At 37.7% G+C, this 24,827-nt stretch overlaps 1 protein-coding gene across 1 annotated transcript in view; it reads right to left on the bottom strand.

Annotated features, from left to right (window-relative positions):
* Positions 1 to 24,827, bottom strand: part of TMEM196 (transmembrane protein 196) — a 310,176-nt gene that overhangs the window by 238,258 nt on the left and 47,091 nt on the right. Inside the window, exon 2 of the mRNA XM_027539969.1 lies at positions 13,518 to 13,631. Coding sequence (XP_027395770.1) covers positions 13,518 to 13,537 — 20 coding nt within the window. The 5' untranslated portion in view covers positions 13,538 to 13,631. The remainder of the gene's footprint in view (positions 1 to 13,517; positions 13,632 to 24,827) is intronic.

Genomic DNA, 24,827 nt, shown 5'->3' with positions numbered 1-24,827 from the left:
TACTTTGGCCACCTCATGCGAAGAGTTGACTCATTGGAAAAGACTCTGATGCTGGGAGGGATTGGGGGCAGGAGGAGAAGGGGACGACAGAGAATGAGATGGCTGGATGGCATCCCTGACTCAATGGACGTGAGTCTCAGTGAACTCCGGGAGTTGGTAATGGACAGGGAGGCCTGGCGTGCTGCGATTCATGGGGTTGCAAACAGTCAGACACGACTGAGCGACTGATCTGATCTAATGCAGGGGACACGTGTTCAATCCCTGCTCCAGGAATATCACACATGCTGTAGAGCAACTAAGCCCATGCTACAATTGTTTGAGCCTGCGTGCTCTAGGGCCCATGAACCGCACTACCAGGCCTGTGAGCCGCAATGACTGAATTCAGCATGCACAGAGCCTGTGCTCCGCAACAAGCGAGGGCACCGTGAGAAGCCCATGCACTCGGTGAAGAGCAGCCTCTGCTCACCGAAAGCAATGAACCCTAGGGCAGCCAAAAATAAATCAATACAAATAAATTTAAAAAAAGAAGTAATACAGGCAGAAGAAAAAGGGCAGGGGTTAGAAAACCAGAGCTACATAAAGAAAGGCAGGACAGAGAAAGAATAAAGAAAGGTAACATAAATGTTATATTTATCTCATTTATAATTGACCTAAAAGATAACTATTGGTAAAAGCAAAAATAAGTATTGGGTGATTATAGAACACAGATAAATTAAATGAATGACACAATATTATAATGGTGGGAAGAGGAATTGGAACTACTCTGTTAAAAGGTAATGCAGAGCATGTGAACTGGTACAGTATTTGAAAACAGATTAGTTAAAAATGTATATCGTATATGATCAGTTCAGTTCAGTCGCTCAGTCGTGTCCGACTCTTTGCGACCCCATGAATCGCAGCATGCCAGGCCTCCCTGTCCATAACCAACTCCTGGAGTTCACTAGAGCTTATTAATTATTTTAACTATAACTGATACACTAAGACAAAAGATAGAATCACATTAAATTTTAACTTGAAACAAGGGAAGGTGTAAAAATAGCAAGAAATGGGAGAGAAACAAAGTAACAAATAGTAAATAATCACTTTAAATATGAATTATCTAAATACATCAATAAAAAGACAGATTCTCAGAGTGGATTAATACAAAAACATGGCTCAGTTATATATTATCTATAATATTTCCAGTTCAAATATAAATACTCAGGTTAATAATAAAGTAATAGATAAAGAAATACTGTACTTTTAAACACTAAGCAAAAGCTAGCTGAAGTATCCATATTAATTTCAGAAAAGATGGTAATAAAGGTGTCAATTTTCCAAGTAGATTCAATAACCTTAACTTTGTATTCATCTAAGAGTGTAAGTGCCAAAATGCATGGGGCTATAACTGAGAGATTTGAAAACAGAAATGGACAAGTCCATGATTAAAGTTACTTCAAAGCCCTTCTGTCAGTAATTGATATATCAAGCAGGCAGAAAATCAGTAAGGATATCGGTGATCTGAACAACACTATCAATCAACTCTATATAATTGACATTTATGGAATACACCATTAAACAAGAACACAATATACATTTGTTTCAAGTGAACATGGAGTATACACTAAAACAGACCACATTTTGGACCATAAAACATATCTTAACGGATTTGAAAAACTAGATATAATACAAAGTTTGTTCTCAGATAATAATAAAATGGACATTGATAATAGATAGCTGGAAGAACCCCAAATGTGTTGGAGTTTAAACAACACATGAGTTAAAGAAGGCGGCTTAGGAGAACTTTTAAAAATACTTTTAATTAAATGAAAACAAAATAGAACTTATCAAAAATGGCAGGATGCAGCGAATGTAGTGCTTAGAAGGACATTTATAACACTAAAAATATAACTGTAGGGCTTCCCAGGTGGCTAAGTGGTAAAGAATCTGCCTGCCAATGCAGGGGACATGGGTTTGATCCCCTGTCCAGGAAAATCCCACATGCTGCAGAGCATCTAAGCCTGTGTGCCACTACCACTGAGTCTCTGCTCTAGAGCCCGAAGCTGCAGTCACTGAGCTCAGGTGCCTCAACTACCAAAGCTCACACACCTAGAGGCCGTGCTCTAAAACAAGGGAAGTCACAGCAATGAGAAGCCCGCGTGCCACAGCCAGAGTAGCCCTGCCTCGCCACAACTAGAGAAAAGCCCCAAAGCAACAAAAATAAATAAATAGTATAACTGTAAAGCAATAAAGAGCCAGACACCCTGGAAAGTGAAGTCAAGTGGGCCTTAGAAAGCATCACTACGAACAAAGCTAGTGGAGGTGATGGAATTCCAGTTGAGCTATTTCAAATCTTGAAAGACGATTCTGTGAAAGTGCTACACTCAATATGCCAGCAAATTTGGAAAACTCAGCAGTAGCCACAGGATTGGAAAAGGTTAGTTTTCATTCTAATCCCAAAGAAAGGATATTCCAAAGAATGCTCAAACTACCACACAATTGTACTCATCTCACATGCTAGTAAAGTAATGCTTAAAATTCTCCAAGCCAGGCTTCAGCAATATGTGAACTGTGAACTTCCTGATGTTCAAGCTGGTTTTAGAAAAGGCAGAGGAACCAGAGATCAAATTGCCAACATCCCCTGGATCATGGAAAAAGCAAGAGAGTTCCAGAAAAGCATCTATTTCTGCTTTATTGACTATGCCAAAGCCTTTGACTGTGTGGATCACAATAAACTGTGGAGAATTCTGAAAGAGATGGGAATACCAGACCACCTGATCTGCCTCTTGAGAAATCTGTATGCAGGTCAGGAAGCAACAGTTAGAACTGGACATGGAACAATAGACTGGTTCCAAATAGGAAAAGGAGTACGTCAAGGCTGTATATTGCCACCCTGTTTATTTAACTTCTATGCAGAGTACGTCATGAGAAACGCTGGACTGGAAGAAGCACAAGCTGGAATCAAGATTGCCAGGAGAAATATCAATAACCTCAGATATGTAGATGACACCACCCTTATGGCAGAAAGTGAAGAGGAACTCAAAAGCCTCTTGATGAAAGTGAAAGTGGAGAGTGAAAAAGTTGGCTTAAAGCTCAACATTCAGAAAACGAAGATCATGGCATCCGGTCCCATCACTTCATGGCAAATAGATGGGGAAACAGTGGAAACAGTGTCAGACTTTATTTTTCTGGGCTCCAAAATCACTACAGATAGTGACTGCAGCCATGAAATTAAAAGACGCTTACTCCTTGAAAGGAAAGTTATGACCAACCTAGATAGCATATTCAAAAGCAGAGACATTACTTTGCCAACAAAGGTCTGTCTAGTCAAGGCTATGGTTTTTCCTGTGGTCATGTATGGATGTGAGAGTTGGACTGTGAAGAAGGCTGAGTGCCAAAGAATTGATGCTTTGAACTGTGGTGTTGGAGAAGACTCTTGAGAGTCCCTTGGACTGCAGGGAGATCCAACCAGTCCATTCTGAAGGAGATCAGCCCTGGGATTTCTTTGGAAGGACTGATGCTAAAGCTGAAACTCCATGGCCACCTCATGCGAAGAGTTGACTCATTGGAAAAGACTCTGATGCTGGGAGGGATTGGGGGAAAGAGGAGAAGGGGACGACGGTGATGAGATGGCTGGATGGCATCACTGACTCAATGGACGTGAGTCTGGTTGAACTCCGGGAGTTGGTGATGGACAGGGAGGCCTGGCGTGCTGCAATTCATGGGGTCGCAAAGAGTTGGACACAACTGAGTGACTGATCTGATCTGATCTGATCTAAAGCAATAAAGATCTAAAATTTACATCTAAATTTTAGATTAAGAATAGATTTAGATTCTTTTAGAGTAACATTTTAATGAATTTAGATTAAACAAATTTAAAATTAAATTAATAATTTTAGATTAAGAAAAGAATAAAGATCTAAAATTTTTAAAAATCAAATAAAAAACAGAGTAAACAAATGGGAGCTAATTAAACTTAAAAATGTTTTAATAACAAAGTTAATCATAAATAAAAACAAAAGAAAACCCTCAGAATGGGAGGAAATATTTGCAAATGAGGTAACCAAGTAGGGCTTAATCTCTAAAATATACAAATAGCTCATGCAGCTCAATGTCAGAAAGACAAACAACCCAATCAAAAAATGGATAGAAGATCTAAATAGACATTTCTCCAAAAAAGATATACAGATGGCCAACCAGGCCATGAAAAGATGCTCAACAATGCTAATTATCAGAGAAATGTAAATCAAAACTACAACGAATTATCACCTCACACCTGTGAGAGGGGCCATCATCAAAAAATCTACAAACAATAAATGCTGAAGAGGGCAGGGAGAAAAGGGAACCCTCCCACACTGTTGGTGGCAATTAAAATTGAAAAACTGAAAACAGAGCTACCATATGATCATGATACAAGAATCCACTCCCACACACATATCTGGAGAAAACCATAATTCAAAGAAATACAGGTACCCTAATGTTCATTGCAGCATTATTCACAATAGCCAGGACATGGAAGCAACCTAAATGTCTATCAACAGAGAAATGCATAAAGAAGATGTGGTACATATATATAACAGAATATTAGCCATCAGTCAGTTCAGTGACTCAGTCATGTCTGACTCTTTGTGACCCCATGGATTGCAGCACGCCAGACTTCCATGTCCATAACGAACTCCTAGAGCTTACTCAAACTCGTGTCCATCAAGTCAGTGATGCCATCCAACCATCTCATCCACTGTCGTCTCCTTCTCCTCCCACCTTCAATCTTTCTCAGCATCAGGGTCTTTTACAATGAGTCAATTCTTCATGTCAGGTGGCCAAAGTATTGGAGTTTCAGCTTTAGCATCAGTCCTTCCAATGAATATTCAGGAATGATTTCCTTTAGGATGGACTGGTTGAATCTCCTTGCAGTCCAAGGGACTCTCAAGAGTCTTCTCCAACACCACAGTTCAAAAGCATCAATTCTTCGGCACTCAGCTTTCTTTACAGTCCAACTCTCACATCCATACATGACTACTGCAATAACCAAAGCTTTGACTAGACAGACCTTTGTTGGTAAAGTAATGTCTCTGCTTTTTAATATGCTGTCTAGGTTGGTCATAGCTTTTCTTCCAAGGAGCAAGCGTCTTTTAATTTCATGGCTGCAGTCACCATCTGCAGTGATTTTGGAGCCCAAAAAGATGTCTTTCACTGTTTCCCCATATATTTGCCATGAAGTGATTGGACTGGATGCCATGGTCTTAGTTATCTGAATGTTGTTTTAAGTCAACGTTTTCACTCTTCTCTTTCACTTTCATTAAGAGGCTCTTTAGTTCTTCTTTGCTTTTGTGCTTCATCCAGCCTGGCATTTCTCATGATGTACTCTGCATAGACGTTAAATAAGAAGGGTGACAATATACAGCCTTGTTGTACTCCTTTCCCATTTTGAAACCAGTCTGTTGTTCCATGTTTGGTTCTAACTGTTGCTTCTTGACCTGCATGCAGATTTCTTATTATTATATTCTTTTCTTATTATATATATTTCTTTTTATTATAATATTTTATTATTATACTAGCCATAGAAAAGAACAAAATAATGTCATTTGCAGCAACATGGATGGACCCAGAGATCCTCATACTGAGTGAAGTAAGTCAGACAGAGAAATACAGTTGGCTCAGTGGTGAAGAATCTGCCTGCAGTGCAGGAGATGTGGGTTGGATCCCTGGGTTGGAAAGATTCCCTGGAGCAAGAAAACAGCAACCCACTCCAGTATTCTTGTCTGGGAAATCCCATGGACAGAGGAGCCTAGTGGGCTGCAGTCCATGGGGTCACAAATGTGTGAACACAACTTAGCAACCTAACAGCATCACTTATATGTGGAATCTTACAAAAAGCTACAAATGAATGTATCTATAAAAGTGAAATAGAGTTACAGAAGTAGAAAATAAACTTACGGTTACTGGGTTTGGGCAAATTGGAAAATTGGGATTTACACACACACACTACTATATATAAAATAGATAACTAATAAGGACCTACTGTATAGTGCAGGGAACTCTACTGAATGGTCTATATTGGAATATTATCTTTAAAAAGAGTAGATATATGTATTTGTATAACAGATTCACTTTTCTGTACACATGAAACACAACATTGTAAATCAGTTATACCACAGTAAATTTTTTTTAAAAAGCTCTTCCTTAAGAAACTAGAGAAGAAAAGCAGATTAAAAATCAAGAAAGCAGAAGAAAATTAATATTAAAAATTAGAGCAGAAACCAATAGAATGAGAAACAGGAAAATGATGAAGAAAAGCAATGAATACAAAACTGTTTTTTGAAAATACCAATACCACTGGAAAAACTTTAGCTAGAATAGCCAAGAAAAAACAATGATGATACAATTGAATAATAATGCATTAAAGAGGTAGCCATTATCACTGACCCAATGGAAATGAAAATAATAAGTAGTACTATCAATTAATCTATGTTCAAAACTTGAAAATTTAGGCAAAATAGACCAGTTCCTTGAAAAACACTACTGAAACACACAAGGAAAAATAATAGGCATGTATCTTAAAGATTAATTAATAATTCTTCTTCTGATAAAAGAAATCAAAGATCCAGATAGTTTCACTAATGAATTCTACCAAACATTTAACACAAAATGACACCAAATATACAAAATTTCTTCTAGAAAGTAGAAGCACAGCAAATTCTTCCTACCTCATTTTATGAGGACAGAATTATCCCAACACCAAATACAAGAAAACAAAACAGCATTTCATTGCAGGTGGATTCTTTACTGCTGAGCCACTGGGAAACCCAGAATGTACATAGGTTCCACTCAAGTACTACCTTCTTTTATGTAATGAACTTAAACATCCTTGGATTTTGGTATCCAAGGTGTTTCCTGGAACAAATCTCTCAAAGATACTGAGGAATGACTGTAACTCCATTTTGTTAGTTTAAAATTTTTTATTGAGATGAAATTTAGGTTACATAAAATTAAAAGTTTTAAAATAAACGATTCAGTGGCCATTTAATACATCCACAATGTTATATCATCACTGCTTTCTAGTTTCAAAATATTTTCATCACTCCAAAATAAAACACATTAAGCAATTATTCCCCATTTGACCCTTTTGCTGATTCCAGACCTTGCCAACTACCAATCTGCTCACTGTGTATACAGATTTATCTATTCTAGACATTTCATGTAAGTGGAATTGAACATTATGTGACCTTTGTGTCTTAACTGTTCCATTTAGCAAAATGTTTTCTAGGTATATCCACATTAGACAATGTATCAGTACTTCATTTTTTTTTTTTTTACAACTGAATAATATTCTATTGTTTATTGACACATATGTATATATTTTCACTTTTGTTGCTTTTGTTGTTATATCTAAAAATTCATTACCAGATGCAAGGCCATGAAGATTTATCCCTGTTTTCTTGTATAAGAGTTTTATACTTGAATCACTTATATTTAGCTTATGAAAGTGAAGTCCCTCAGTCGTGTCCAACTCTTTGCGATTCCATGGACTGTAGTCTACCAGGCTTCTCTGTCCATGGGATTTTCCAGGCAAGAGTACTCTAGTGGGTTGCAATTTCCTTCTCCAGGGGATCTTCCTGACCCAGGGATCTAACCCAGGTCTCCTGCAGGCAGATGCTTGACCTTCTGAGCCACCTGGTGTGAGGTTAAGGATAACTTCATTTTTTGTATGTGGATATACTGTTATCCCTGGATCACATGTTTAAGAAACTTCTTTAACTACTAATGATCTTAGCACTTATCAAAAATTAGTTGAGCACAGATGTATAGGTTTATTGATTGGCCTCTGACTATATATTTTTTTCCATTTCTGATGTATAGAAACAGTTGACTTTTGTGTATTGATGGCATATTTTGTAACCTTGCAAAATCCACTGAAGGTTCAGAAAGGATTTCATGAACTTGTTTCCAGTTATTTTAAAGATGTCAACTTTACTTAATCCTCTGGTTGGATATTCCAATGATCTATAAATAATCTGAATTACTTTTTAATATCTACAAACTGATTCTAAAGTTTAGATGGAGAGGTCAGATTAGCCAACAACACTGAAGGAGAAGAACAAAATTGGAGGACTGATACCACCTGATTTCAAGACTTACTAAAAAAAAAAAAAAATTCAAAACTAAAGTATCCAGATCAGTGTGATATTGATGAAAAAACAGACAAATCAATGAAACAGAATAGAGTGCCCCAAAATAGACCCACATAAATATAATCAACTGGTCCCTGACATAAATAACTAAGGCAACACAATGGAGCAAAGAAAATCTCTTGAACAAATAGTACCAGAATAACTAGAAACTCACTTGCCAAAAAAAAATCTAGACACAGACATTATAATCTTCACGAAAATTAACTCAAATGGATCACAGACCTAACTATAAAATGCAAAATAGTAAACTCCTAGAAAACACAGTAGAAAAACTACATGACCTTGGCTATGGTGATGCCTTTATAGATAAAATATCAAAGATACAACCTATGAAAGAAATAATTGATAATTTGAATTTCATTAAAACTTCTGCTCTGTGAAAGAATATCAAGAGAATGAGAAGATAAGCCACAGATCAGGAGAAGATATATGCAAAAGATATACCTATTTAAAAGACTTATCCAAGATATATAAAGAAATCTTAAAATTCAACAATATGAAAACAAATAACCCACTTAAAAAATGAACCAATGACCTTAACAAATTCCTCACCAAAAAAGATACACTAATAGTAAATAAGCATATAAAAAAGTGTTCTACGAGTCACCAGAGAAGTGGAATCTAAAACAATGAGATAACACTATATTCCTACTAGAATGGCCAAAATCCACATCCTGACAATACCAAATGCTGATAAGGAGTTTTAGGAACTCTCATATAATGCTGGTGGGAATGCAAAGTGGTACAGCCATTTCAGAGGACACTTGTAAATTTCTTACAAAAGTAGGCATATTCTTACCATATGATTCCACAATCATACTCTGGTACAATTTACTCGTACTGAAAACTGAAAACTTCTGTCCACACAAAAATCTGCACACAGATGTTCATAGATACTTTACTGATAATTGTTTAAACTTAGAAGCAACCAAATCCTTCAGTAACTGAATGGATGAATAAACTCTGGTACATCTAAATACTGCAATACTATTTAGTACTAAAAAGGAATGACCTATCAAGCTATGAAATGACATGAAAAAAACATGAACACATATTCCTAAGTGAAAGAGGCCAATCTTAAAGAGCTACATACTGTATGTTTCCAAATATATATGATTCTGGAAAAGTAAAAATTGTGGCAATTTTAAAAAGATTAGTGTTTGGAAGTGGGGAATTGGGAGAGGTAGAAGGACACAGTGGAGATGAATAATCAGAACACAGAGAATTTTTAGGGCAGTGAAAATACTTTGCATGATTATGGATATATGTTATTGGACATTTGCCTAAACCCATAGAATATATTGAATAGGACACCAACAGTGAACTTAAAGTGAACTATGCATTGCGTGATCACGATTTGTCAATGTAGGATCATCATTGGTGAAAAAAAAGAGGACCATTCTGGTGAGTGATATTGATGAGAGGGGAGGATATTCATGTCTACAGATAGGAAGGAGTAAATGAGAAATCCTGTATTTTCCTCTCAATTTTATTTTAAACCTAAACTGTTCTAAAAAATAAAGTTTTTTAAAGAACACTTTTTTTTAAATTTTTTAATTTTATTTTATTTTTAAATTTTACAATATTGTATTAGTTTTGCCAAATATCGAAATGAATCCACCACAGGTACACCTGTGTTCCCCATCCTGAACCCTCCTTCCTCCTCCCTCCCCATACCCTCCCTCTGGGTCGTCCCAGTGCACTAGCCCCAAGCCTCCAGTATCGTGCATTGAACCTGGACTGGTGACTCGTTTCATAAATGATATTATACATGTTTCAATGCCATTCTCCCAAATCTCCCCACCCTCTCCCTCTCCCACAGAGTCTGATAAGTATAGATAAGACTGATCTATAAAATTGTTCTAAATTTCTTGTTGAAGCCTAGGTATGTCATGCTTAATACATTTACTGACCATTTGTTTAGTGATTTTATCAAGGAAAGAAATAAACTATACCCACTATGACTTGTTCTAAATGCATATATGTTCATTTTTCATGATCATTTTTTCCCTCAGATGCTCAGAAACTATTTGTTTAAAATGCACTCTAGAATATTGCTGAGATAAAGTCATTAGTCTATAGTTAGTGAGATAATGCTGTCTTTTTCCTTTTGAGAATAAGAAATTTTTTTTCTAGCCAATAGCCAGAGTCAAGGGGCAAATGAAGAGAATTAAGAAATGTTTAACATTTATTGCAGAAAATGAAAAAATTTAAATATATATAGTGCACAGAATTATATTGAAAAGGATTAATGTTTAAGATTCTGAGGAGGAGGAAGGAAACTTTCATCAATAGAATAAGAATAGAGAATGATGACAGGAAAAGGAGAAAGCAAAGCTTGAAACAGTAAGTATGAGATTGATCCCGCAGAAGGAGAAAACACATTCTGAAAAAAAGAAAAAGATTCAAAGAGCATGCTCACCAAACACTGGCAAGCTCCAAAGGGGGGAAAAAAAGTGAGAACCTGAAGCATTTGATAGCACTCTGCGGTGTTACATAGAAGTTTAAAGTATTCTCAACAACACTGAATTAGAATGAAAGTTAAGAGACATCAGATGAGATCAGTCACTCAGTCGTGTCCGACTCTATGCGACCCCATGAATCACAGCACGCCAGGCCTCCCTGTCCATCACCAACTCCCGGAGTTCACCCAGACTCACATCCATCAAGGCGGTGATGCCATCCAACCATCTCATCCTCTGTCATCCCCTTCTCCTCTTGCCCCCAATCCCTCCCAGCATCAGGGTCTTTTCCAATGAGTCAACTCTTCGCATGAGGTGGCCAAAGTACTGGAGTTTCAGCTTTAGTATCATTCCTTCCAAAGAAATCCCAGGCCTGATCTCCTTCAGAATGGACTGGTTGGATCTCCTTGCAGTCCAGGGGACTCTCAAGAGTCTTCTCCAACACCACAGTTCAAAAGCATCAATTCTTCGGCACTCAGCTTTCTTCACAGTCCAATTCTCACATCCATACATGACCATAGCCTTGACTAGATGAACCTTTGTTGGCAAAGTAATGTCTCTGCTTTTGAATATGCTATCTAGGTTGGTCATAACTTTCCTTCCAAGGAGTAAGCGTCTTTTAATTTCATGGCTGCAGTCACCATCTGCAGTGATTTTGGAGCCCAGAAAAATAAAGTCTGACACTGTTTCCACTGTTTCCCCATCTATTTCCCATGAAGTGGTGGGACCGGATGCCATGATCTTCGTTTTCTGAATGTTGAGCTTTAAGCCAACTTTTTCACTCTCCACTTTCACTTTCATCAAGAGGCTTTTGAGTTCCTCTTCACTTTCTGCCATAAGGGTGGTGTCATCTGCATATCTGAGGTTATTGATATTTCTCCCGGCAATCTTGATTCTAGCTTGTGTTTCTTCCAGTCCAGCATTTCTTATGATGTACTCTGCATATAAGTTAAATATACAGGGTGACAATATACAGCCTTGACGAACTCCTTTTCCTATTTGGAACCAGTCTGTTGTTCCATGTCCAGTTCTAACTGTTGCTTCCTGACCTGCATACAAATTAACTACAATTCAGAACTCACTCTTGACAATTCATGTGTATCTAATGATACCAGGAATGGAACATGGAGGCCAAGATGGAGGAGCAAGATAAGGTCATTGTGATTCATTCCAACTCTACTAAAATAGTGATCCCTTATTTCGGGGAGCCAGAGTGAGGCCTCCACCCATGGCAAAGGTCATGAGGAAGGAGGCTCGACATACGCAAAGGCGGGATCGAACCTCAGGAGTCCCCCTGGAAATTTTCGAGCATCTACCCCCAAAAACCAGAGTCTGCCTACTTTACTGTTTTGTGTTCTTACCTCTGACTTTACTGGGTGCTGTCCCCCACCACCATCTCACTCTCTCTGATAAAGAGTTAACTTACAGCTCCAGTTAATAGAGTTCCTGGACATTAGGAGTGTTTAAATCCAAACCCATCAGATAGTTCTCTAACTCGCCTGACAAGTTTACCCGGACTCTTACAGCTATGTATACAATTGTTTACAGTCTCTCAGCCTGGAGAGGCACGGGAAGCTTAAGATATTCAAATAGCTTAAAGCCTCTCAGAGAGTTAGAAACTGTCAGAATAAAACTAGTAAAAGATTTTACTGATGAGCCAATGCTTGCTGTCAAGTTCTACATCCCCTGTATTGTATCCTTGAATGTGTATTAATTAATATAGTTGGTATGTAGAAAAAATAAGTAGTGGCCTTGGTGTTAGCAACTTTAGACCCTTAAGGTAATAAATTATTTCCTTTGTTGTAAACCCACTGCACCTCTGTCCTATAGGAATGTAACTTTAACACCTTCGGAGGATGGCGCCAAACCTTAAAATAATTACTCTTAGAGAAAATAAGTCTAACGGTTGACAAACCTTTGTCAAGAGTCATAAAATGTTAATAGGCCTTCTGGCCAGAAGATGATGTAAATCACCTAAACCATTTGTATACGATAAATTTGCAGGAAAGAAACCCTGGTTTTGATAAGGATCAAAGACTGCTGACTCTGCATGATTTCACGCCCCCTATTATCTTCTATGTACAACTTATGGTATAACAGCCCCTGTTGAAAATAAAGCTACGGGCCTTGCTCACCGAAGTTTGGTCTCCCCATGTCATTCTTTCTTTTCACATTTCAGCTGAGTCTCCATCTGGAGCACGGAGGTCCTCTGCGACCATTTATTTGCCTGGGCTTCTAAGACCCACTCGAGAAGCTGCCTAAGGTGGGGCACCTTCCGCTATTTGAGAGGGCACCTGCGGCCTCTGTGGTCAGAGCTAACCTGATGTTATAGGTTATATTGATTTTCCGCATAAACCAAGCTACTCAGACTCTTTTCTCCACTGAATTTTCCTACTGAGCTATCCTCATTCTATTACTCTTTATATCTTTGATAAATATTTAAATTAATCACCGACGCCGTCTCCCCTTTGAATACCCTGGATCAGCCAGGGCTGGACCTTGGCACCTTATATAGCACATAAGATGCACATATGGAAGCTACATATGGATTACTATAATATTCAAAATTAAGTTTTATTGTTATACTCACTTTGTCAATAGATAAACTGAAATTAAGAGACGTTAAGCGATTTGGCCCAAGTCACATAGCTAGTACGTGGTGGAAATGGTGCAAAAATTCAATTCTGTTACTATACAGCCTAATTTTTTAACCAGTAAGTTTGCAAGCTATGGTTATCCTGCTTGATTTTTCACTATTGCTCCTCTTAAAAGATAGATATAGCCAAATTAATGTTTGTAATATTTTTCTGAATATTTAGAACTAAAAAACTTGCTTAAAGTAATTCAGGGCTGAATTATCTAGAGATGAAACCATCACATTTACCTTCTGTTCAACAGGATCATGCAATGCAGTGCAGGGGCTGATACTCAAAAGCCAAAAGCTAATCCCTTTATCATTTAGGCACAACAGTATCTCAGGCTCCAGGGTTTCTTCTTCCTGTACATAAAATGATACACATGGTTAGTCTGAGGCCCTGTGTTTGTGCATTATTCTCATCCCTAAGTGTAACAGAACAGAGGATGCTTTGTTAAGGGCATCTGTGTTTCATTCAATCCAATTCTAAACTGACTCAGCAAAATTATTCCAAGCCTGACATGTTCAATGCTTTTGTAGTTGTTGTATTCCAGGGGAGTTTGGTTACACTGGAAGGTACCCAAATGGGGAGACCAGAGCAGGGCAGTGCTGTCTGACACTCCCAACTGAGTGAGGGACTCAAGCAGCCAATGAGTTATAAAAGGAAATTGAAACAGAGAAAGCTAGTTGGATAAATCCAAGCTAGATTTCTTAAAGGAGATAAAAGAAATAAAAGCCCAAAAGAGCAGATGCCAAAGTCAATCCTTCACGATGTTCTGACATAAAACTGGTTTACTGCAGAATTCTTTAGAAAAGTGACTCATCCTTAATAAAAAACATTCAGTGTTAGCCAGCTGGAATGAAACTAGGCGTATATTTCACCAGTTAGCTCTTTGGCCTTAACTGATGATGATCAAGCCCTAATAGATTTGCTTTCATTCTAACATAGAAAGTTTGGATATTAACCTGCAGCTCAGAATCCATCTCCAGACTGGACCTACAAAATTGGACCAGATCATTTTCAACAGACATTTGTTCCTTCTGGCTAGACTCATGGTCCAAAAAGTTTCTTATTGGTCAGGAAATAGCAAAGTACAGCTTTTCTTGAGGAATTTGGCCATTTAACTTTTGGTTATTTGCCAGAATTTAAAAACGGTAAAGATAGAGATTGGAGAAGGAAATGGCAACCCACTCCGGTACTCTTGCCTAGAAAATTCCATGGATGGAGGAGCCTGGTGGGCTACAGTCCATGGGGTCACAAAGAATCAGACACAACTGAGCGACTTCACGAAAGATAGAGATAAATGGGATGATGGGATGTAAAAAATGAAAAAGAGAAATAGCACAATTTTTTAAAACTAGAAAATAGATAATTGAATTCTTTTGGAGTGTCTAGTAAAGAATTTTAAAAGACAACAGCAATAAAATAAACTTTTAAACAATCTGTTTTACTAAATTTATATGCTTTAATTCAGGTTATTGATGATTAAAAACAGCATTAGAGCAAATATTCCCTAAAATTAAATAGTGAAATACATCACCAGTGTGTATTTGATATGCTGGATCAATTTTCTTGCTTTTCTTTGAATAACAAGGTGGTCATTAAAAGATACTTCAAAATGGAGTAAAAGTGACAATTGGGTAAGACATTAAATATTACTGTCAAGTTGATATTAGATTAGAAAACCCTAAAGTAGAATCTTGAACATTTCCTAAGCAGTACCATACCTATTCCTTTTTTGCATCTCTGCCCAGAAGAGGTAGAAAATTAGTGTAAAATTGTTTCTAGACCAGTAAAAGACAGGTCTGGCTTCATCACAAGGATAGGAATCTGGTAATGCCTAGATAAGGTTGTGGGCTCTGGTCTAGACATTGTTAAAACTCTATTTCACAGTACTGTGTTTGACTTGAGAACTTACTTAAAATCCTGCAGTGGGTGGTTCTGAAAATAAAAATCCAGTTAAGCCATCTGGCTCTTCAGTTATGCAAAATATAAAACAATTTGCCTAGCTTCCCTCTTTCCATCACTCCCTCTCTATTGACTTTCGTTGCTAGTTCTATTCTGGGCATTTTTATTATTCAGAAAAAAAAATTGAGCTTGCTGAATCCTCCTCAACCAGTTGACATTGATAGCAAAGCTTTTCGAAATATTAATAGTTATAGGTAAATTATCTTTGGAAAAATAAAAATAGCCATTAGACCAAAGGATATTTTACATACTTCACTTTACTATCATATAGTTATATTTTTTGGAAGAGGTTATATGTAGATGTAATTTACTTAGTGCTCCAGTGTCTGGCTTTTAAAGTTTTGTAAGCTATCAAACCATCATCTGACCTACTCAAATACTAAAGCTTCCAAAATGGAAAATAACCAATCATGCAGTGATAACAATAAAGAGCAAGAAAATGAATCTGGGGACAAATTCATATTTAATGGATATAAACCTCAATGATTTTGGAATTGAATGCTAAAGATAGTTAATCTAATTTACTAGCAATCTCCTTTAAAGCAATCTATGCCTTTTCAGAAAATTAAACAAGCTATTAAATATTTTGGGAAAGCAGATTTTTTTCCCTATGTGAAGTACATCTAGAAAAATACACATATAAGGTTAAAATCAATATATGAAAAAAAGAAATGTGTAGTTTATGAAATCAGTCTTTTACTTTTGGTGACTTGTCCTATAAACACTAAAATATATAATATTTGTAATATTCAAATAATTATACATCTTCACAATGATATCTCAAACTGATCAACTTGAAAAAACTACAAAGAATTTCTACTACTCAGTATTATTGAGGCAAATGAAATACAGGCATATGCATACAGTCTTAGTAAGGCTGCTCTGAAAGAGCAGAAAATTTCTGGAGTGTTATTTGATAATAAATATAAAAACATTTAAATAGACTTACTTTTTCCCAGAAATTTCATGTCTAACAGTTTATTCTAAGGACCAAATTGGAATAGTGTACAAATATCCCATATATATAAACATATATATATATATATATCATATGTGTGTATATATATATAAGCAGAAAAGGTAAGTGCTATATTATGTGCATGTATATCATATATATATATATATATGGGGAATATATATATATATATATACACACTATATTTGTCTTCATGGTTGTTGTTTTAGTCACTACGTTGTGTCCGACTCTTTGCCACCCCATAGACTGTAGCCCACCAGGCTCCTCTGTCCATGGGATTTCCCAGGCAAGAGTACTGGAGTGGGCTGCCATTTCCTTTCCAGGGGATCTTCCTGACCCAGGGTCTGAACCTATCTCCTGCTTGGCAGGCAGATTCTTTACCACTGAGTCACCTGGGAAGCCTCCTGTGTATATACATCTATGTATATATCAGGGCAGCATTTTTATTTTTAAAACTGGGAGTGAACCAAGCATCAATACATGTGGTTGGTTTCCCTGGTGGCTCAGACAGTAAAGAATCTGCCTGCAAAGCAGGAGACTGGGATTCAATCCTCAGGTCAGGAAGATTGCCTGGAAAATTACATGGACAGAGGTGTGTGAAAGGCTACAGTCCATGGGGCCACAAAGAGTCAGACACAACTGAACAACTAACACCACACACTATGGATGATATATCAAGACTACAACGCTACAAAGCCGGAAAGAAAGAATCATTCACTTTGTTTATTAAGAAGGCAATTTATTGATGATTATAGTATTAAGAGGATATCTATGATGTTTCTGAGTGGTGCGATGGTCTTTTCTGTTTCCGTGTGTGTGTGTGTGTGTGTGTGTGCGCTCGCACGCGCGCGCACACATGCAAGTCTGTAAAATGTGGGAGGGGTCAGAAGAACAAGAACGGTGGCATGCTGAAGGTGAGGGATGGGTTTCTGACACTGCATCACACTCATCTTTCTGCTTTTGTGTGTTTGAAAAGTCTTCACAGCACAAGATTTCATGCTGCTTTTTAACTGTAATATCTTTGAGTGGTGGTTTTGCGATATCTCTTCTCTCTTTTTTGCTTATTAGTGAACACATACAAGTGAAAGTGGAAGTCACTCAGCCGTGTCTGACTCTTTGCAACCCCATGGACAATACAGTCCATGGAATTCTCAAGGCTAGAATACTGGCGTGGGTACCTGTTCCCTTCTCCAGGGGATCTTCCCAACCCAGGGATCCAACCTAGGTCTCACACATTACAGATGGATTCTTTACCAGCTGAGCTACAAGGGAAGCCCTCAGTGAACACGTTACTCAGTAAAAATTTTAAAAATAAAACGGAACAAAAATTAAGTCTACAGAAAAACATGCTTTGCTTGTTTCCTCAATTCTGCAGTCCATCCGAGTGTTGTTGACAATAACATCTTCTCTCAGAACTGCTTGCCCTCCAAAGCCAATTCTTACCTTGGGCTAAAGGGGTACAGTAGGTTGTGCCTCAGAAAACCCTTGTTCTGCCTCAGTTTCTTTGCTGCTGCTGGTACCATACACCTACTGCCTGTATTTTGCTTGCTATTCTGGTTTGCATTTACGTGCACATGGGCCTACAGGTTTGCCTGCTCCTCCTGACTTTGGTCAAGCCTTGTCCTCACAATCACTTTCACATGTGCCTCTGGTCATCCGTTCTGGCCTTTGCCCCCATTTTCCCTAGATTCATGGCATCATTTGGTGTTTTTCTTGTTAAATATCTTGACTCATCTGGTTTGCATGGCATACTGTTCACATCAGTTCTATACCCTGCCAAATCAACCACTCCCATGCACTGCACAGCTCTGTTGCTACCTAAGAAGAAATGAAACAAATCTTAGCAGAGAAAATAAATCAAGGTGCATCAGTTATGAATGAGCTGATCTACAACTGCTGGCATTTCTATATTGTCAGAGGTAAGGTATATGCCTGTAGGAAAAGCTTGACTCTGGATTTAGACCTGGACTCAAACTCTGAACCTGCAACTTGGTAGTTACAGATCCTTAGGCAAATTATGTGCTTCAGCATTACCATCAGTAAAATGGGGATAATATTGGCTTCCAGGATTAAATGAGTGAATATACATAAAGCCATTAGAACAGAACTGACACAAATGTTAAATTACTATTTGTTCTTATTACTAATATTTTTAGATCCTCTGAACATTATACCAATAATTACTAAAAAAATACTTGTGGGAGGTATTTTTTATAACCTCAGATATGCAGATGACACCACCCTTATGGCAGAAAGTGAAGAGGAACGAAAAAGCCTCTTGATGAAAGTGAAAGTGGAGAGTGAAAAAGTTGGCTTAAAGCTCAACATTCAGAAAATGAAGATCATGGCATCTTCATGGGAAATAGATGGGGAAACAATGTCAGACTTTATTTTTGGGGGCTCCAAAATCACTGCAGATGGTGACTGCAGCCATGAAATTAAAAGACGCTTACTCTTTGGAAGGAAAGTTATGACCAACCTAGATAGCATATTCAAAAGCAGAGACATTACTTTGCCAACAAAGGTCCATCTAGTCAAGGCTATGGTTTTTCCTGTGGTCATGTATGGATGTGAGAGTTGGACTGTGAAGAAGGCTGAGTGCCACAGAATTGATGCTTTTGAACTGTGGTGTTGGACAAGACTCTTGAGAGTCCCTTGGACTGCAAGGAGATCCAATCAGTCCATTCTGAAGGAGATAGTCCTGGGATTTCTTTGGAAGGAAGGATGCTAAGGCTGAAACGCCAGTACTTTGGCCACCTCATGTGAAGAGTTGACTCATTGGAAAAGACTCTGATGCAGGGAGGGATTGGGGGCAGGAGGAGAAGGGGACAACAGAGGATGAGATGGCTGGATGGCATCACTAACTCGATGGACATGAGTCTGAGTGAACGCAGGGAGTTGGTGATGGACAGGGAGGCCTGGCGTGCTGTGATTCATGGGGTCACAAAGAGCTGGACACGACTGAGTGACTGAACTGAACTGAACTTGTGGGAGGAATTTAGAATGAATATTAAATAACAATATAATAACAAAAGCACAAAATTATGCCTTATACGGGTGTGTGAATATACTCACTCCTTTAGTAAATGTTGATTGTATTTCTGAGGTGACGCAGCCACTGTGTTGGATACCAGGCAAAAGTCTGAGAACAAGACAAATGAAGAATCTGCCCTTATGGGAATAACACGGTAATAGAACTTAAATTTGAACTGATGAATGAATGGCTTTGTGGATGCCAAGGAATGTGTAACCTTCACTGTGAAGTAGCTTTCTCTTTGCCAGATAAGTAAAGTCCTCACTAGGTATGTTCAACTACTTTTTGTCTCTGTTCTTTTCTGACCTTGAAAGGTAATTGATGACTGTATATTAATCATAGATTGCTTAAAGAGTTGAATAAGATTAAACTTGCTTCACATCGACACAGCAAAAATATAATAACATTAGGCCTGATAAAATATTCACCATTTTTGGTTTTTCCCTTATTTTTTCCACAAGGAAAAATAGCTTTATTATTTTTAATATATGTTTTGCAACGCATGTTGACAAACTTTCAATAATACATAAAAGAATGAAGTAAAACCTACATGAAGTCTAATCCCCTGAGATAACCGCCATTAATACACTGTGATTGTCTTTTCAGGAATCCCTTCATGCATTCATATGAATCAACATAAATGGGACAATATTATAAATGATATTTTTGTCATCACAACATTTCCTTCTTCCCTCCCTTCTTTTATTCCTACAACTTTGCCTCTATAAGCAAAGGTGAAGTGACATTGTATATGACCATTGCATATTGGTGCTTTCATTTCTGTAGGTTAAATTCCAAAAGTAGGATTTAAGTTTAATTGTCCATATGGTTTTAGTTTTTACTGCTACTGCCCAACTGCTTTCTGGAATAGTCATTTCAGCTTAGAGTCGTCCAGCGGCTTATAAGCGCTCTCATTACTCCTGTCTTACCAACACTTGGTATGTTCTGGCTTTTACATTTTTTTTTTTAAACAATTTGGTAGGTATAATAGTATCTTATCTTAACTGAGGTTTACAGCTCCCTGATTTGTTTTTCTCTGGCTTGTCTTTTCATACTTAGGGATTCACTGGACAGTCTAAATATGAGCACTTTTGTATTTCATAAATTCTATAAAACCTCAGCATTTTTCTCTTCTCCAATGGCTTCTCTTTTTTTCTCCTTATTCTTTCCACTTAGAATACTATTAGAGATAGAGGTTTTTAATCAAACCTGTCATTAACTTCTCTTTTAAATTTTCAGTTTTATCTGACTGTGTGATTACAGGTATCAGATATTAGTTCACTAATTTTTTCTTCACTTATACCTAAGGAATAATATTATATATGTTTCTAGTTTCAATCCTATATTCCTTTCTCATAGACTTGATTTTTTTTTTAAGATCAGTTAGTTCATTTTGATACTTTTTCTCTTATTACTTTTCAAACACCCACTTTGATTCCATCAACTTCATTGAGTATACTTAATTTATTATATAGTCTATATATCTGATCATTCAACATTGTCAGTCTATGGTCCATCTGATTTTACAGAGATATTTTCTTTATAATTATAGTATTTTGTTATTATTATCTACAAGAATGGAATCTTAAATAGTCTAGGTATATGGGAAAAACATCAGTGTATAGAGATAATTTTTTTTTTTTTACAACTTTAAGACTTTAATTATTAGTTAACTTTTGGTAAACAAAAGACTTCTTGAAGAATATGTTCCATTGTGGAAATCTTTTCATTTGATACTATTTTACATGTACAGTTGTTGAATTTCTGATTCAAGGTAGTTGTTAAATCCTCATATGCTTGTTTAAATGTATTTACACCAGTTATTTTATGTTTCTTGCCTAAAATAGTTCCAAAACAACATTAATGTTATTGAATGTTATAGTATCCCTGTCTTAGTTCTGGTAGTTTTTCTATTTAATTATATTTACCTCCCTCATTACAAATGCTGAATGCCAACAAACTTGGTACATAAACAGCCAAAGTTCACCAAAAACTCAAAATCCACCAAAGGCAAACAAAAATATACATTTATTATCCAATCATTTCCAATTAAATGCAAGGTATTAATTGGACACCTCTAAAGAAAACAAAGAAAACTTAGAGAAAAATGCACAGAGGATTAAAAAGGTATTAAGCATACCTCTCACCCAAACTTCCACAAAGAGGATAAGAAAGACTGCAAGGATACAGTGCACAGGATAAAGACGATGAGAAGGAAGTGACGACAACACAGCTTGGAAACTAGGAAGCAGGTGGACGGCTTGTATGTTTGTTTGTTTCCTATGATTGCTTTGAACAACTACAAGAAACTTGGTCATCTAAAACAACACAAACTGAGTTCAGTTCAGTCGTTCAGTCGTGTCTGACTCTTTGCAACCCCATGAACCACAGCACGCCAGGCCTCCCTTCCATCACCAACTCCCGGAATTTACCCAAACTCATGTCCATTGAGTGGGTGATGCCATCCAGCCATCTCATCCTCTGTCGTCCCCTTCTCCTTCTCCTACAATTCTGAAGATCAGAAATCCAAAATGGTTTGACTAGCCTAAACCAAGGGGCTGGTAGGGCCACACCCCCTTGAGAGGCTCCATGGTAGAATCTCTTCTCCCTGTACTTTGCCAGATCCAGAGCTACATCCCTTGCACTCTTTGGCTCATGGCCCGTCTCCACATCTTCAAAGCTAGTAGCAAAGTATCTTCAAATCTCTCTCCATTTCCATTGTCACATCACCATTTTCTTCTTCTGTGGTCAAGTCTCTCAGCTTCTCTCTCACAAGAACACTGTGATTTACAGATAGGGGCCACTTGTATAGTTCAGAATAATCCCCCCATTTCAAGATCTTTAACTTAATCACATCTGCAATGCCCCCTTTTGCCACCTAAAGTTATATTCCCACATTTCATGGATTATTAGTTCTTGGATATCTTATGGGGTCACTATCCAGCCTGCTGTGCATGGTAAACAGGTTAGTGTCAAAGATGAAAACTGCATTGTCAGTTAGGAAAGCACAGAAATAAGATATATTTTTATAAAACGACAGCAAGAAACAGAAATTGGAATCATCAGCCAGGTGCCTTGGCAATGGTGTGGGGGGGGGAGGTATTTGGAGGGGTGGAAATCAAGAGAATTGGTGATCTGTGGGAGAAATCACTGGCTTCTTAGGTGGCGCTAGTGGTAAAGAACCTGCCTGCCAAAGCAGGAGACGAGATGAGGGTTCAGTCCCTGGGTTTAGAAGATCTCCTGGAGGAGGGGCACAGCGATCCACTCCAATGTTCTTGACTGGAGAAACCCATGGACAGAGGAGCCTGGTGGGCTACAGTCCACAGGATCCCAAAGAGTCGGACGCAACTGAAGCAATGTAGCACGCACCCATGGGAGAAATCAGATTCCTCAGATCACTTCCCAAACATTTGCAGTCAGATCACTGCCCCTGCTCTAATGTGGTAACTCAGGGACACAGAACACTGCTAAAGAGATGACACTACATGGAAATTAGGGTATTCACTAATTATCATTGTAACGCAGCCACCTTTTCCCAACTGGCCCTAAAAATGCTCATTCATAGGCTGATACATCCCAGGTAGGAGGATGAATGAATATCCTCTGAAGAAACATGTAAGAATAGAACAGCCAATACTGACAAATGTGCATTTTCCCAAAAAACCTAACTAAGTACCACACAGTTAATTCTACCAGGGAATAAGACACACATACCCACCATACATAGCTTCAATCAATTACTAATACCTATTTATTAAACTGAAAGGAAATCCATGTAAAACCAGATATTTGAAGAAAGCTCTAATATAAAAATAAAGACAGAAGTCAACAAAAGTAGCAAAAGGATCTCAGCAAAGAAGAGGAGAAGACTTCTAAACTTGCACTTAGATCTTCAGATAGGTTAGGGTTATTGTACTCATAAAATGAGAGCATGAGGTAATTTTTTAAAATGTCATGCACAGAAAAAACTGAAGTCTTGGAAAGTAAAATTAGGACAGTAAAAAATGAAAGTCCAATAGAAAGGTTAGAGATAAACTTGAAGAAATCTCTCAGAAAGCAGGGGGGAAGAAAGAATAGAAATGACTAGAATATAATTCCAGGACCTAAAATATTGAACATTTAGAATTCCAGAAAGAAAAATGAAATGAGATGAAGAGAAAATTATCAGAGAAGATGTTTAAACTTTTTTCCAAGTTGAAGCACATAAATTTCCACATTGAGAGGGGTCAAGTGTTCAGCACAAAGGTTACATAAGACCTACACAAAAGCATATCACTGTGAAATTTCAGAACCCATGGGGACAGAGAGAAACATCTAGAACCTTCCCAAGAGAAGTAAAAAGAACCTACACTCAGGAATCAAAATGACATTAGATTTCTCAATAGAAATGCTGGAAGCTACAACACAGTGGAGGAATGCCTTCAAAATTCTCAGAAAATTTTCAACTAATAACTGAATATCTAGTCAAACTATTAAATGAAGTAGCATAATCCAAGTTAAAGACATGCAAATTTGCAGTAATTTTACCAGCCACCCATGCATTCTACCTCAGAAAGATGCTGGAGGATATTATCAACTAAGAAAAATGAAAGTGAAATGTCAGACTCTTTGCAACCCCATGGACTGTCCAGGCTCCCCAGTCCATGGGATTTTCCAGGCAAGAGTACTGGAGTGGGGTGCCACTGCCTTCTCCAGGGGATCTTCCTGACCCAGGGATCGAACCCAGGTCTCCTGCGTTGCAAGCAGAAGCTTTACTGTCAGAGCCATCAGGGAAGTTGAGAGATGAAATAATAAAGAGGGAAACAGGGCCCCCAAGAACAAAAGATCCATAAAAAAGATGCCCTCCAATACAAAAATGGTAAGAATTATCCCAAATATGATAATGGGGACATCTAGGATAGATGATCTGACCTGAGGGTGATTCTATCTCCCAGGGGATATCTGACAATGTCTGGAGATCATTTACTATGACGAGTGGGGCAGTGGGGAGGCTGCTACTGTCATCTAGTCAACAGAGGCCAGAGATGCTGCTAAACCTCCTACAGTGCACAGGACCGCCCCCAGAACAATCAATCTTCCAGCTCAAAGTGTCAGCAGTGCCAAGGAAGTTAAGAAACCCAGTACTAGGATAACAGCTGTGAAGCAGGGTGAAACAGAAACTAGAGCAACTTAAATGAAGATTCTGAGTTCATTCTGTGGTCCATTTAGAACCACTGACATCTTAGAACTCAGCCTCAGAAAACAACTTTTGACATATGAAATCATGATGCATAACATAAGCAATGTAGTAATCGAGGTGGGCACAAAGTACTTGGGGACACAATTGAGATGTTTTCCTTGACTCTGTCTGATGGCCACATTACTGATTTTTTGCCTAATACAAAAGACTCTTCATGATCTTGCCATAAACTAACCTTTCAACTTTATCCCCTGTAAGCTTCTTCCACTGTAGACTTTGTGATTTTTTTTTTTTTTGAACAGTCAATTCTCCATTTGTTGCATATACTGTTCTTTCCTCTTGAATTTTTCCATCTACCTTGTCCTCCCAAGGAGTGAGTCACTGATTTCCAAAACAAAGCT

This window comes from Bos indicus x Bos taurus, chromosome 4, assembly GCF_003369695.1.
Source record: "Bos indicus x Bos taurus breed Angus x Brahman F1 hybrid chromosome 4, Bos_hybrid_MaternalHap_v2.0, whole genome shotgun sequence".
Lineage (NCBI taxonomy): Eukaryota > Metazoa > Chordata > Mammalia > Artiodactyla > Bovidae > Bos > Bos indicus x Bos taurus.
The sequence above is the reverse complement of the archived record's forward strand: the minus strand, read 5'-3'. Positions and strand labels throughout refer to the sequence as shown.